The sequence below is a fragment of the Danio aesculapii genome, chromosome 19 (assembly GCF_903798145.1).
Source record: "Danio aesculapii chromosome 19, fDanAes4.1, whole genome shotgun sequence".
NCBI classification, from domain to species: Eukaryota; Metazoa; Chordata; class Actinopteri; order Cypriniformes; family Danionidae; genus Danio; species Danio aesculapii.
In genome coordinates, this window is record NC_079453.1 from 49,418,441 (window position 1) to 49,435,031 (window position 16,591).

Here is a 16,591-nt window from a genome sequence, read left to right on the forward strand (position 1 = left end):
GGAGAACATGCAAACTCCACACAGAAACGCCTACTGACCCAGCCGAGGCTAGAATCAGCGACCTTCTTGCTGTGACGCGACAGCACTACCTACTGCACCACTGTGTCGCCTGAATGAATAACAATGATAATACAATAATAAACGCTGTTATATTTTATATTATATAGTATTATATCTATAATTGTGATGGAGTGTGTACAGAGGTAAAAGCTCCAAGCACATCTTTATTTAATGGATGGCCATACAGGCAAAGTCAAAACCATGAGCAAAACAGTAGCGAAAGGGGTAATCCACAAACAAAATCCAGAGAACAGGCAAAGGTCAGGGCAGGCAGCAAACACTCAAAATATCTAACAAAGAGGAGGAGCTACTCTACGTCCCACCCTCTCTTCATTGAGAGTCGAGATTATGTCAAACATCAAATAAAATGCACATTTCAAAGTACTTCACGGGACCTTTAAAGACCGTCTGCTTTTATGAAAAGCATGTACGCCTGAAAGGAACCTGCAAATCCTCGGAAAAGTCTTAAGCATTTCAGATTGAATGGAGGCTGAAACGTGATCTGATGAATATGTAACGATAAATCAATACTGGTTTAGAGGCTTTGCTTTATATTATGACTGCATGTCTCTTCAAGATAGGATGTATCCAGTATTTATTTTTTATTATTTTATAGTTTTTTAAACAAATAACAAATATAATGCATAGTGAAAATAAGTCAAAGTTATTAGAAGTTAATAAAGTATACCTTTTTATTAATTTTATGTATTCATTTCTAAAATATTATTTATTTATATTATAGGTGGGCATAGATTAATTTTTAAAATCTATATTAATCTCACCGTAATCTTGGAATTAATCTAGATTGAAATGGCTCATTTGAATTCTGCCGAAGGCATTCAGAATATGTGTGCTACCCAAATAATGACTAAAGTCTTTGAGAACGAGTTTCTCAAGCCAGGTGGCGCATTAGACCAGGGGCTCATCTCCTGTTTCCAAAATGCATCACAAACTGTTGAGAAACTGTTTAACTATGATAATTGGTGATGAAAATAAATGATGTTCAATAAGATGTTCTTGTGTTTACTAACTGTTTATTCAGTTAAACATGAATTTTGAACTGTAGGCCTACATACGTCGCGAAATGCTGAAGTTTTTTTTCTTTCCACTCAGCGTGCGTTATTAAATTCCATAACACTCTCACCAGTCCTTACTCCTTATTTGCGTCTAATACCCCAGTTTGTCACAGGGGCATGAATGAAATGTTCATGAATGAAGGTGGAACTGACGAACTGCAGTAAAAATCACCCAAAATTACAGGAAACTCTTCCATGAAAGCACTTCATGTAAACACCTTAAATATATTCTTGTCTATTAAGGCAAATAACTAGACTACAGATGTCCATGTAAGCGTAGTTAGTAGTGTCTTCGAAGTAACTGAAAGATCCAGAAGGGCATCCTGATGATTTGATTCAGACGGCTCACCGGTTTGACTTTCATTCACGGTCATTCATTTTAAAAAGCACCCACTCCATTTTATTTGTATATGTTTTACTCAAACGCATAAACTCTACAGGTGCCTGATAGTTACATGTGGAGCTAACATTAATCAGATTCACATTATTTAATGCAGCATGTTAACCCCGATAATGGCCCACACTAATATATATATATATATATATATATATATATATATATATATATATATATATATATATATATATATATATATATATATATATATATATATATATATATATATATATCCCTTCATTTTATTTGATTAATATTAAATATAAAAAAATATTACATTTTATTTTATGGCATTATGGCATTAGATTAAAAAAATAATCAATTTGTGTATATATTTTATTTTAGTCAAACTTTGTCATTTACGCTTTGGCCTAGCAAAAAATAAAATAAGACATCTAACTAACAATAATTCAGTCCTTATTGTATTATTATTATTATTATTATTATTATTATTATCATTATTATAAACAATGTTATATTTTATATTATTTTACATACTATTATATGTAAACTATTATATTAAAGATTCATAATAAATTATATTATTTATAAATATTTATATTTAGTTTATCACTGTTGTGCTTAATAATTGGTAGTGATATCACACATTAAAATTAAATAAAACAAATTAAATCTATTTTTAGAACAGTTAAATTTGTAAGAATAATATTTTATACGTTTTTAATAATAATAATAATAATAATAATAATAATTAATAATAAAATTATTACAACAGCTATTATTATTATTATTATTATTATTTACAACATCATCATCATTATGCAGTCACGTATGTCACCTATAGAATGAGATTTATTTTTTAGAACTAATTATTGAGATGAAGCCATGATCACCTGCTGCAGATTCTGGTGTGTTTAGCACTGCTGTCTTGTGATTTGGCGCTGATCCACCTCTGCGTACTCTAATGAAATGTGTTGCGATATGCATGGTGTGACCAGAGAAAGATGCAAATTTCATTGTGTCTCTAATTGGTACAGCCTGATGTTTATGAACTCATTCCTGTTAATTAATACTAGATCATCAAATCCAGCAGCATGCAGATCATATTTCCTGCATAAATTATGGCTAATTGGACAGTGCATCGCTCGAAAAGACAATCACATTCACTGACAATGCAGAAGAAGTGAGAGCAGATATAAATGCAGCATCAGTGATCAGATCATGATAAAAATCACACAAGAGCTTCTCATCAGGAGAGCCTGAAACTCAACATTTACAGACTCTTGATTAAAGACTTGAGCTCATCAGCTCTCAGAGTTAAAGCTTCTGCAGAGAAAACCATGATTATACTGAACACAAAACACGGAAAATCTGACAATCAGCTTTCTGACTTGCAGACTCTGTCTCACACACACATGCATGGACGCACATACATAGAGAATGAGAGAGACAGAAACAGACACGCATACAAAGTTTAATCATAACAGCTTTAAAAAAATAAAGATTAGTTGCATTTTGATGATTTATCTGATGAAGAATACAGTGTTATTTTACATTTGAATAATACTTAATAATACTAATTTAATGATACATTCATTTATTTACCTGATTTACTATCAGACTCCTCAGAAAATCGTAAAAAAACACTGTTTATTTCATTTCTTTGCTCAGATGCATTCATCAATGCTTTAGGTTTGTTTATTATGTTATACATTCTTTCCAAATAGAGCTATTCATAATAATACTGTAAGGTAAATTTCTATTCATACCACAATATACATCGCAAAAAAAAAGGAATTGCAATGTCATTTCTTTCCAACATAATTTAAGCCCTGACACACACACATGCACAGATGCAGACACACACATTTCAATAAGCAGGTTTACAGCTTGTATTGACCCTTTAGCGATTAAAATGACAAATAGCCATATTTCCCAATATACAGTTTAAGGTCTAAGCATTTGCCCTCCTGTGATTTTTTTTTAATCAAAAATTTTTAAGTGATGTTTACTCTCTCCATACACACACACACAAACACACACTTTAATAAACAGGTTTGCAGGCTAGTATTGACCCTTAAGTGATTGCAGTTGACATTTTGGTAGCTATATATATATATATATATATATATATATATATATATATATATATATATATATAGTAAAATATAATATATATATATATATATATATATATATATATATATATATATATATATATATATATATATATATATATATATATATATATATATATATATATATATATATATTATGTAATATAAAATATAAGACAGAGCAAGGACATTTTCCAAAGCATGTCATGTTATATTTTTTTCTGGAGAAAGACTTATTTATTTTAGTTTGGCTGGAGTAATTTTTTTTTTTAATTTTTAATTTTTATATTTTTTAAACAAGTTTATAAAAAACATATTTTTTAAAAGAAATCTCCTGTCATTTTGTTGACCAAACAACAATTCTAATTGAATTTGCATCGTAAAAATTTATTTAATTATTTATTAGTTAGGTTTTAAGTTCCTATACTCTCAAACTCATTCTACATAAACCTGCAGATATTTGACAATAATAATAATAATAATAATTATTATTATAAAACAGAAATAGCTAATGAAGTCAAAAAGTTAGAAGATTCTGTCTGGCCCTGTTAATCACACACACACACAACACGCACAAACACACACACACACACACGCACGCACACACACACCTGTGATGTCGTGCTGTTTGAAGGAGTCACTGTAGACCTGGTGTTGATTAGGACAGTGTTTCTTCAGCCATTTACACACGTCCTGCTGACTCCACAGCGCCACCGGTTTGGACAGTTTCACTGTTCCTGGCTGGAGGACAGAAACACAACAAAACATTACTGCAAATCGAGCATTACTGCAATCTGGATTTAAAAGGGCACAAGTCATGTTTAAAGTTAAGAATAAATTACTTCTGGAGAGCATACAAAAAAACAAAACAAATCAAAGAAATGAGTGGGTGGATGTAATAGGCAAAAACAAAAGTTGAAGGTATTGAAGGGATGACTTAAAAAATGTATGTGCATGGGGTGAAATCGAAATGAAGAGTTTGAAAAAAAGATGTTAAAACAGTGGATGGATGGATGGACAGATGGACAGATAAGTGGAAGGATAGATGTTAAACAGTAGACAGACAGACAGGCAGACAGATGGATGGATGGATGGATGGATGGACGGACAGGTAGATAGGTAGAAGGGTAGGTGGATGGATGGATGGATGGATGGATGGATGGATGGATGGATGGATGGATGGATGGATGGATGGATGGATGGATGGATGGATGGATGGATGGATGGATGGATGGATGGATGGATGGATGGATGGATGGATGGACGGACAGGTAGATAGGTAGAAGAATAGGTGGATGGATGGATGGATGGGTAAAAACATGTGAAACAGTAGATAGATAGACAGACAAACAGACAGACAGACAGCTAGATAAATGGATGGATAAAAAAAGATGTTAAAAAGTAGATGGATGGATGGATGGATGGACAGATGGACGGACGGATAGGTAGAAGGATAGGTGGATGGATGGATGGGTAAAAACATGTGAAACAGATAGATAGATAGACAAACAGACAGACAGCTAGATAAATGGATGGATAAAAAAAGATGTTAAACAGTAGATGGATGGATGGATGGATGGATGGATGGATGGATGGATGGATGGATGGATGGATGGATGGATGGATGGATGGATGGATGGACGGATAGGTAGAAGGATAGGTGGATGGATGGATGGGTAAAAACATGTGAAACAGTAGATAGATAGACAGACAAACAGACAGACAGACAGCTAGATAAATGGATGGATAAAAAAAAGATGTTAAAAAGTAGATGGATGGATGGATGGATGGATGGATGGATGGATGGATGGATGGATGGATGGATGGATGGATGGATGGACAGATGGACGGACGGATAGGTAGAAGGATAGGTGGATGGATGGATGGGTAAAAACATGTGAAACAGATAGATAGATAGACAGACAAACAGACAGACAGACAGCTAGATAAATGGATGGATAAAAAAAGATGTTAAACAGTAGATGGATGGATGGATGGATGGATGGATGGATGGATGGATGGATGGATGGATGGATGGATGGATGTGTTTCTTTAAATGTAAATAGAATTTTAATTATGTAATTATAAATTAATATATATTTTAAGTAGCTAACTCAACACTGAACTCAAAATCTGTTCTACTCAAAGAAAAAGTCTCCAACATCTCTGATTAGTAATTTAACAGCACATTTCTGTGTTAGCATGAGCCTCTTTTACAATAAATAGTATGTATTACAATTCTTACAATACAATGACTATATTATCCCTGTGGGAAATAAAGGATGAGGGGATGAGAATACTGAAAGCTGTTCTTTTTCATGAAAATATAAGAAAGAAAAGCCGGCGTTCAAGATTACACGTCTTCTGATGCAATAAAACACTTTAATGAGACACAAGATTAAAAGAATTCCTCATCAAAAACAGTTATTTGTTGTTCATTATCCTTGTATCGTAATCATTGCTTATACGCAAGTTGTAATTACTGCCTAACATGTTCCAGTTCATTAATCTATGATGTATGTTATTTACTTGAAGTAACCCCATGGGATTTACAGTAATTACAGATTTTTTCTTTACCAGCAATTACATCAAATCTCAGGGGGTGCAATATGATAAATAAATAAATAAATAAAGGGTTTTTCAACAAAGCCATTTCATTGAACAGCTACCGTTTGTCATTTTTTTGAAGTGTAGTGGTTGCCTAAATAATGATAAAGTCTCATTTTTGCTGTGACTTATCCCTTCAGGTTTAACTCGCTGATATATTAGTGAATATATCTGGCAAATGTGCTGATATTGTGATAAAATAAAAATAATGAAAACATTTAAAAAATTCAGTTTGACTCAAATGAAAATGGTTTAAATAGATCTTATTTTGCATTATGTAACTAAATTACTTATTAAGGTAATTAAGTTGAATTGAATTGAATTTTATTTGACAGATTTTAGACAAGCTGTACAAGTATCCCATACATTTTGATAAAACACAATAAAGCCCTGGGCTTGTTTCCATTGTGGTCCTCGCTGTTAAATAAAACAATGTATGGCTTCAAAATACAGATGATGCATAAAACAGACAGTACCTCATACATTTTTAAAACGGTAACAAAATAATTCACAAATACATTCCTTCATTCATCCATTTTTCTTTTCGGCTTAGTCCCTCTATCAATCAGGAATCGCCACAGTGGAACGAACCATCAACTTATCCAACATACGTCCCACACAGCGAATGGCCTTCCAGCTACAACCCTATACACAATCCAGTAACATATAAAATAAAAACATCCTCGTCCACCATGCAAACTAATTATCCTCATCAAGCAGCCATCTTTTGATTACTTTTTTGGACCTCCTTAAACCTTTTATTTCCTTGATCGATTTTGGTCATTTGTTCCACATGTTTGCACTTGTATATGAAAACATATTTCCCCACTAGACTTCTAAATTTAAATAAACAAATATTAAAATCCCAACTCCTAGTACTGCATGAATGCTGTTGCCTCACCATTTGAAAGTAGTTCACCAAATAACTATAGGAACCACATTATTAAACATTTTACGTATTGTTTAACATTTTATTCCCAGTTTTAAAAAACATACTCTCTTACTAACAGTTAACATGCCGAATTTTTTAAAAGACTCTGTGCAAATGTGCTCTAGGATGAGTTTTTAAAATTATTCGTACTAATTTATTTTGTGCCTTTTGCAATTTTTAAAAGTTACTTTTAAGACAGAATAATAATAAAATTAATTTAAAGGGCACCTATGGTGAAAAATCTACTTTTCAAGCTGTTTGGACAGACATGTGTGTAGGTAGTGTGTATAGACCGTCATATTGGGCTGATACAAACACAGAGTCCTTTTTTTCAATTTAACAACATAAAAACGGTGGACCAATTGGAGCGGTTTTCAGATCGACCTCAACTTGACGTAGGAGTGCGGTCCCCCCGCCCACCAATATTAATTGACAGGCGCGTCATCATATTCTCAGTTTGTTTTTTCACGTCCTCCATTTTCAGCGTGTGAGTCAAATCAATGTCACTGAAAGAACACCCTTGCTCTTTTTTTTAGATGTAAGGCTCATTGGGCTCAACATTCAGCACATGATCGCTCTAATCGGAATTGTTGTTTGTAACTTTAGGTGGGTTTGCAAACATGTGCACTTTTCATTGCGTCTACCTTAAACTTCAGCCGTTTGCATTTCTCGCAGTCACAGAAGCTCCCTGTGATCTTAAATAGGTGCAGCTGAAAGTGCGAGCGCCTTTGCCTCACGTGCTTGTCCATCCATTGGAAATATAATAACAAACTTGCCTGCAGGTCGCACACGCTCAGCACCACGCCACGCAGAGCCATGCATTTTAGAATTCTAAACATAGGTTTCTATTAGGGTACACACACCGACGCTTCAAGTTTCATTTTAAATTTGTCGATTTTAACTGCAGTTTGTCACTTCCACTTTTATTCGGAAACATTTCATGCATGCCCTCCATGACAAACGAGACATTGAATGAGATTATGAACTGCTGGAAGAGTGTAGTTTTAATGGAGTTTAATACCGCATGTCGTATGGGAGAAAAAAAAAACATCTTCATTTCACGATGCAGGTGTCTGTGGTGCTTCACTGACTCGGTAGGTGCAGAGAATAGTGTCAAACATCCGTGTGTGTATAGACTATCCTGTTGCAAAATATTACATGACAATAATAGTTTGATTGTAGTGTTTACATGTCTGTACCACACTTCAATAACGGCATTAAAATCAGCATGTCTTCCACATGTCTTAATGTCTGATCAGTTCGATTATGACAATCGAATTAATGAATTAAAAATAATAAAATATATATATACATATAAATATATATATACATATATATATATATATATATATATATATATATATATATATATATATATATATATTTTTTTAAATAATCGGTGTTTACATGGTTGACTCTTAAAGAGTATTATCTTAATCATATTAAAATCGGAGTAATAGTGTCCATGTAAATGTACTCAGTGACTACATTTTTGATTTACGTGATGATACTGCAATAAAGCTATATGCACTGGCTGTAAATGTGAATAAATATGAAATATTGCTTTAAATATATTTCAGATTGCATTATAACTGCATTAAAAAAGCAACAAACAGTATAAAACAGTATAAAATGCACTTCATATTATTTAAATGGCTTTAGACTAACAAAAAGCTCAATAAACAATGGCAAAAGGTCATTTTTGGGTTGTCGTCTTTAAGTTTAACCTGCTTATTATCAGAGAATAATTTCAGATTTACATGTGGTGAAGAAGTAGTCAGTCATTTACATATCAGACAATTGATTTTTAGCTGACCAATTACTTTAAATTCTTTCATTTATAATTGTGTTAACACTCTTTTAATTAGGCTGTATTAGTAAATGTTAGTTATTGCATTTATTAACATAAACAATGAACAATGCATTTATTGCAGTATTTGTTAATGTAAGTTAACATTAGCTAATGAAAATAAAGTAGTTCATTATTAGTACATGTTAAAACTAACATTAACTAATGAAACTTTACTGTGAAGTGTGATGCGGTTTTATTCTCATTTTATAAATTGTCTTTGTGTTTACTTACAATTGAACTGGCCATAAATCTGAACTGTTGCTTTAAATATTTCAGATTTCATTTTAATTGCATTAAAAATAGCAACAAACACAATATAAAATGCACTCCACAGAATTTAAATGGGTTTGAGGCTCAATAAACTATGTTTAAAAGAACCTATTTAAGTTTAACCTGCTTATTATGAGATGATAATTTCAGATTTACATGTAGTGAAGACTTATAGAAGCATAAGTAATTTGAAGTCAGTCATTTACATATCAGATCATTCATTTTTATATGATGCATTGCTTTAAACTCTTTGGTTTAGTTTATAATTGTATTAGAAATAGCAACGAGAACAGTCTAAAATGTCCTCCATAAAATGTTGCACAGTGTTAAACCAACAAGAGGCTCAGTAAACAATGACGAAATGTCATTTTGTGGTGAACTCTCTCTTTAATGACTGCCTCCTGTTTGAATGCCACTTCTTGCCATTTTGGTGCACTGTGAGCTGAATGCAGAGCGTCTGGAGACCATGCTGTTACAACTGAAGTCTGAGGTGGACCTACAGAATTATTAGCCCACCTGTATATTTTTTTTCTCCAATCTTTGTTTAACAGAAAGATTTTTCCAACACGTTTCTAATCATAATAGTTTTAATAACTCATTTCTAATAACTGATTTCTTTTCTCTTTGCCATGATGACAGTAAATAATATTAGACTAGATATTCTTCAAGATACTAGTATTCAGCTTAAAGTGACATTTAAAGGCTTAACTAGGTTAATTAGGTTAAAGTTAGGGTAATTAGGCAAGTCATTGTATAACAGTGGTTTGTTTTGGAGACAATACAAAACTAATATTGCTTAAGGGGGCTAATAATATTGACCTTAAAATGCATAAAAAAATAAAAACCTGCTTTTATTCTAGCTGAAATAAAACAAATAAGACTTTCTCCAGAAATACTGTGGAAAATTCCAGAATCTGTTAAACATCATTATATTTGGGGAAAAAAAATTCACAGGAGGGCGAATAATTTTAACTCCAACTGTGTATTTCGTCATATACACCTTTAGCAAACAGGCAAACACACAGACGCTGAGTCAGTAAAAACAGAGAGTCACAGCCCGGCTAAAAACAGCAGCGAGATCATTAACCCCGCAGATCTGCCAGCGCTGATGGAGCTTTATGAAAGGATTGATGAGCTTTACTACAGTATTTCACACTGCATCCAGAGTGCAGCCAGACTCCAATCCTGAAGACTTCAAGAAGAGCTCCGGCAGGTGGGAATCACTTCATCCCATTCCCAGCCAATTAAACCAGGATGAGCGACAGACTCAGCTGATCCTGGACTTATAGAAAAAGCTTTGGTGGGGGTGGGGGTTGGAGCTTGAGCATTTGATTCTAGGATTTTCAAAACAAAATCGCTCTTCTCTCTTAACAGCAGATGGCGCTCTAGGCTAGATTATAACAGTAGATGGCGCTCTAGGCTAGATTATAACAGTAGATGGCGCTCTAGGCTAGTTTATAACAGCAGATGGTGCTCTAGGCTAGTTTATAACAGTAGATGTTGCTCTAGGCTAGTTCATAACAGCAGATGGTACTCTAGGCTAGTTCATAACAGCAGATGGTGCTCTAGGCTAGTTCATAACAGCAGATGGTACTCTAGGCTAGTTCATAACAGTAGATGTTGCTCTAGGCTAGATCATAACAGCAGATGGTACTCTAGGCTAATTTATAACAGCAGATGGTGCTCTAGGCTAGTTTATAACAGCATACGGCGCTCTAAGCTAGTTCATTACAGCAGACAGTGCTCTAGGCGAGTTTATAACAGCAGATGGCGCTCTAAGCTAGTTTTTGATAGCAGATGGCGCTCTAGGCTAGTTTATAACAGCAGATGGTGCTTTAGGCTAGTTTTTAACAGCAGACGGCGCTCTAGGCTAGTTTATAACAGCAGATGGTGCTTTAGGCTAGTTTTTAACAGCAGACGGCGCTCTAGGCTAGTTTATAACAGCAGATGGTGCTTTAGGCTAGTTTTTAACAGCAGACGGCGATCTAGGCTAGATTTTAAGAGCAGTCGGTGATCTAGGCTAGTTTATACTCATAAATGCTTCTCTATGCTAGTGTTTAGGATAGTTTTTGACAGTAGACAGCACTCTAGGCTAGTTTTTAACAGCAGACGGCACTCTAAGCTAGTGTTTAACAGCAGATTTTGCTTTAGGTGAATTTTTAACAGCAGATGGCACTCTAGGCTAGTTTTTTAAAGCAGATGACAATAAAGGCTAGATTTTTTAACAATAGACATCATTCTTAACTAGTTTTTTTTTTACAGTTCATTTGTAACCAATTCCTGATTTAGGAGATCTGAAGTGTCACAACTGACTCATGTTACTAGGCCTGCACAATATATCACTTCACCATCAATATCGCAATGTGTGCATTCACAATAGTCCCATCACAGGAGATGCAATGTTGAATCTGAATTATAGTTGACCAGGAGCCTCAGAATTGTATTTAATTACTGTATTTATATGAAATTAATAATATCTTCGTATCAAATATCTGCATTTCAAAGCAAAAACATGATTATTTTACATACCACAAAGGCAGATCATTTAAAGTAATAAAACTCCAAATTTTGCCTAATTTCTTCTGAAATTGAAAACAGAACAATATTATTACTAACACTAAACATTTATGGATATTTGGACTAGAAACAAGCCTTTTTTTGCATTGGGATTATTCAATATTTGTACCTGAATACTGTTAGACTCTCCAGAAAACTCCCAGAAGATCTTGTAAAACTGTATTCATATCGCAATTAAAATACAATATCACAATATCAGATTTTTCCAATATCGTACAGTCCTATAGTTACACCAATCAGTGGTTATATAGGAAGGATCAGAGATGTTGAGCGCAGAAAAGGTGAGGTTTTAAACACACAAACACAAAGTCACAGTCCTTCTGTCCTTGGTATAATTAGACAATTCAAGAATTTTCATGTTACTATAGCAACAAAGCATGATGACTTGAGGATATGAATGCATAACAGCTCTGAAATCATAATCATCATCTGCAACAACGGCACTGGAATTACAGGCAATGCACGCTTATGATTTATGAGGGGTTGATCGATATAAACAATATTTATTATTAAAGATGACGGAGAAAAATATATGAGTTCAGTGAAAATGACGGCATGCATTTTCATTAATGCGTTATGGAATGATGATGGATTAATTTTTTAAAGTCCTGCCTTTCTGTAGAATATATTGCTTTAGAGTTTATATGTGATTCGCAATAAATTAACTGGGAGTTTAATGAAACAGATGGACAGCCTAAATCAATGAGGCAAATGCGGGATAAAGTTGTGTATTAGAGTGCCATCTTGTGGTAAAGAGCTAAGGAATTGCCTGTGATGCCAGTGAGTTTAATGTACACAGTGAGAAGATTAATCTGCAGATTAAACATGATGTTGCAAAATCAGTTTCTCTAATTAGTTTAGCAATGCATCACTTACTATAAGCCTTTAATAAAAATATTAATATATTTCTCAGCACAAATTGGTTTAAAAAATAATAATAATAAAAAATAAATAAATAAAAAAAAAATCAAGAAACTTAATTAATAAAAAATAAGAATTCAATAAAATTCAAAGCAACACAATAAAATAAATGCAATGAAATAAAACATAATAAAATAAAAAAATAAATAAAAAAAAGAAAAGAAAAAAGGAAAGGAAGGAAAACAAATAAAAGAACATTTTAAAATATATCTAATAAATAAATAAATAAATAAATAAATAAATAAATAAATAAATAAAATAAAAAAACTAAGTAAAAAATTAAATTAAATTATAAAAATTAAAATACAAATAAATAAATAAATAAATATATAAAAAAATAAAGGAAAGAAAATGAATAATAAAAAATAATAAAAGAAAATAAGTAAAAAGGAAAAAAATTAAGGCAAAAATAAATTAAATAAATAATAAAAATTATAAAATAAAAGTAAATAAACAAAAGAAAAAAAAAATTTAAATTAAATAAAATAAAAAAATAACTAAAAGAAAATAAAGAAAATAAAAGAAAAAAAACAAAAAAGAAGGAAAAAAAATAATAAAATAAAATTAAAATTAACTAAAATAAAATAAAGAAAGAAAATAAAACAAATAAAACAAAAAAGAAGGAAAAAGAAATAAAATGAATAAATAAAAAAAGAAAAGAAAAAAATAAAGAAAGAAAGAAAAGAAAAAGGATAAAATATATAAAAATATATATATAAAAAAATAAAGAAAAAATAAAGAAAAAATAAAGAAAATTAAAAAAATGTAATTAAATAAAAATAACAAGTCTAGACTGGTTTACTTTCCCTACTGGAAACCAAACAGTGATTAAATATGATTTCTTTCCTTGAATTTTAAAGGGTAAAATATGAGCGAGACATTTGATGCATTACATTTTGGTCAATATACATTTTTGTCACTGAGTAATAATGTTTTACAAATAAAATGTTCATCATCATAATAATAATAATAATAATAATAATAATAATAATAATAATAATAATAATTTTATATGGTGCCTTAAAGCTTAAATCTGAAAGCGCTTCACACATAAAAACATACAGTTAATAAATATAAAGTAAAAACAGTTTTGTATAGCAATAAAAGTAAAACATTTAAAATAGATAAAACATTCAATATCCAGAATAATAAAAATACACACCTCACAATAAGGCGAGTGTAATTCAATGCGATTAACATTTGTATTTTTTTTAAATATTGTTATAATAAATAAAATAAATTAAGATAAATAAAAAATTGAAGATCATCTTTAAAATAGTCTTGCATTTTGAATGCAGACAATAATGCAGATGTGATATCTGGATGCTCCATATTGTAGAACTAGACATCAGGTCTCTGTGTTTTTTTTAATGTTGTGCATGCACAGTAAGGTGTGTTTATTGTTTCCCTGTGTGTGATAATGTTGTCCTGCTCACCCTGGAGAGCTCAGACTCAGAGACGGAGCGCTGCGGTGGAGATCTCCTCTGGAATCCGGGACTCTGATCATGAAAAGCCGATCCATCGTCATCCAGTCCGGGATCCACACACACCTCCTCCAGGTGTGACGGCACGTCCTCGGAGCACACCTGATGGTCGATGCCGTTCTGGCTCAGATTACAGTGAACAGCTGTGGAGGTCAAAGGAGATTCATGACGAAATACATCAACACGAAATGTACCCTATCAATTTATCATGATCTAATCATGCTGATGTCCATGCGTCTTCTACATTTTGAGGATTTTTGAAGACACAGCTCCCCAGTTGATTTCTGAGTGTGGTGTAACAAAAAGATTTTGGTTTGAGTTAGGTTATGTTTACAAATTGAACACACATTTGTCCTCAGATATGTTAGTTATTACTATGAAAATCCATATCCAATCCATTGTTCATTTTTTACATTGAACGCATTTTCTATATTCATAAGCAGAAATAGCCAATAGTATGTGGATGCAGGCTTCATGATGACGCAATGCACACATTAGAGCTAGTGATATCACAGTGAGGGCTAGAGTTAAGCCTAGTTCACACTACAGGATTATAAACATCGGCAGATCGCAGTGCTGTTCACACTACATGACTTGATTTTGTGTCTTTTAAGCCTAGTTCACACTACAGGATTTTAAGCCTAATTTGAGCTCGGTTTGGAAGTTAACAAGGTCATCGACAGATCGGGCTTTGATCGGGAAGAAATCTGCGGGTGCACGGCACTCGCCAGTCTTTATGTGTGAACTACTGAACAACACAAAGAGGCTCGCTGAAGCGTCGCCGACACATCGCAGATAGAAATCCAATATCTAGCATGCTAAATATTCCAGAGCAGCCGGCAGACTCGACCCCACGTGCAGTCAGATGTAGTGACCAGCTGCAGCCAATGAGAGAGCATCTCAGATTGAGCTGAATGGCTGTGTGCTCAGGAGATCAACAGAAATGTCTGTGATTGGCCGGAATGGGCATCGATACACTCGCTTCATTCTGCGTGAACACGGACACGAGAGTCGGCTATATTAACAGAGGAACTAGAATTCTGTGACTATTACAATTAATATACTGGAGATTCTGACCGCTCACATATAAAACACCATATTGTCAGGTCATATTTACATTCAAAGTTTCTATTGAGATATTAAAATTAAGCTCTGAATGTCTGTCATCATATTTGATGACACCATTACCCTGAAAATATGATCTTTTTTTGGTAATACAGCCTATAAATATGTAGTTAAGATACTAGAACACGCCTGGGCCTCGCTTTCATTTTCACTTTCAAACAGGAGCCATTTCCCTGCACAGAAAATGCTGTTTTGAAATATATATCTGAAGTAAATTTATGTTTTTGCTATCAGAGAGTTATGTTTATGTTAGCAGGAAGTTGCTAGGCAAAAATGCGTGCATATTTAAAGTCACAGTGAAAAGTAGCAGACATGCATGCAGTCATGTTGACCAATGTGGTAATTAAAGGTAGAAATGCTCAGAAATGCTCAGTTTTTGACTGTTTTGTAATTTAAAATAATAACAATGTTAGAAAGAAATACACAGATATTTAGGAAACGTCAGGGTGTTATTTTTGTACATATGTTATTTTTATTTCAAAGAGTTATTAAATTACAGAAATTAAAAACTCTCTGTGTATCAATCCACTTGAACCTCGCAGATGAGCGATTGATCCGCTGACGCATCAGCTGATTGACGATGTTTTAAACGCTTAAAAGCTTGAAACGTTGTCAGTGATGTCATCAGCACACAAACAGCCAATAGTGTTCAGCTTTTTCTGAGGGCTCCTCCCTCAAAATTTCATTGGCTGCGATTTGGTAGCTTGACTGAGCTGTTGGCTAATGAGTTGTTGTCAGATCATGTGGTGTGTGACCCCCCTCTTGTGGATCATTTACATAGTGTCGCGTAGTGTGAACACCAAGGGGTGGGGTTAGGTGAGCCCATTAAAAAGCATTGCATGCAGCTCAGATTGCATGTGCACCAGATCTGCATCCTGACTCCCCCTCGAAATAACTTAAATCTCCTTCATTTTTTCCCCACATTTTTCTTGCCGAAATTGACTTTGTTTCCTCTTTTAAATTGATCAAAAACAAGTGCAAAATTTTACGACAACCTTTTTATGCACACTTAAATCCTTGTCAGTTTTATTTATCATTTGTTATTATTTATTTTCCCCCTGTATGCTGTCTTTACACTTAAGAGAAATAATTGTCATATTTCACTTGTTATTGTACAAGTTCATTCATTCATTCATTCATTCATTTTCCTTCAGCTTAGTCCCTTTATTCATCAGGGGTCACCACAGTGGAATGAACCACCAACTATTTCAGC

The 16,591-nt window shown here is 33.1% G+C and overlaps 1 protein-coding gene across 2 annotated transcripts in view; it reads right to left on the reverse strand.

The window, feature by feature from the left end:
* The window catches only part of samd12 (sterile alpha motif domain containing 12), a 179,703-nt gene that overhangs the window by 127,107 nt on the left and 36,005 nt on the right, over positions 1-16,591 (reverse strand). For both annotated transcript variants that reach the window (XM_056479487.1, XM_056479486.1), the window contains exons 2-3: positions 14,206-14,396; positions 4,223-4,352 (exon numbers count right to left, since the gene is read on the reverse strand). In XM_056479487.1, the coding sequence (XP_056335462.1) occupies positions 4,223-4,352; positions 14,206-14,396 (321 nt within the window). The remainder of the gene's footprint in view (positions 1-4,222; positions 4,353-14,205; positions 14,397-16,591) is intronic.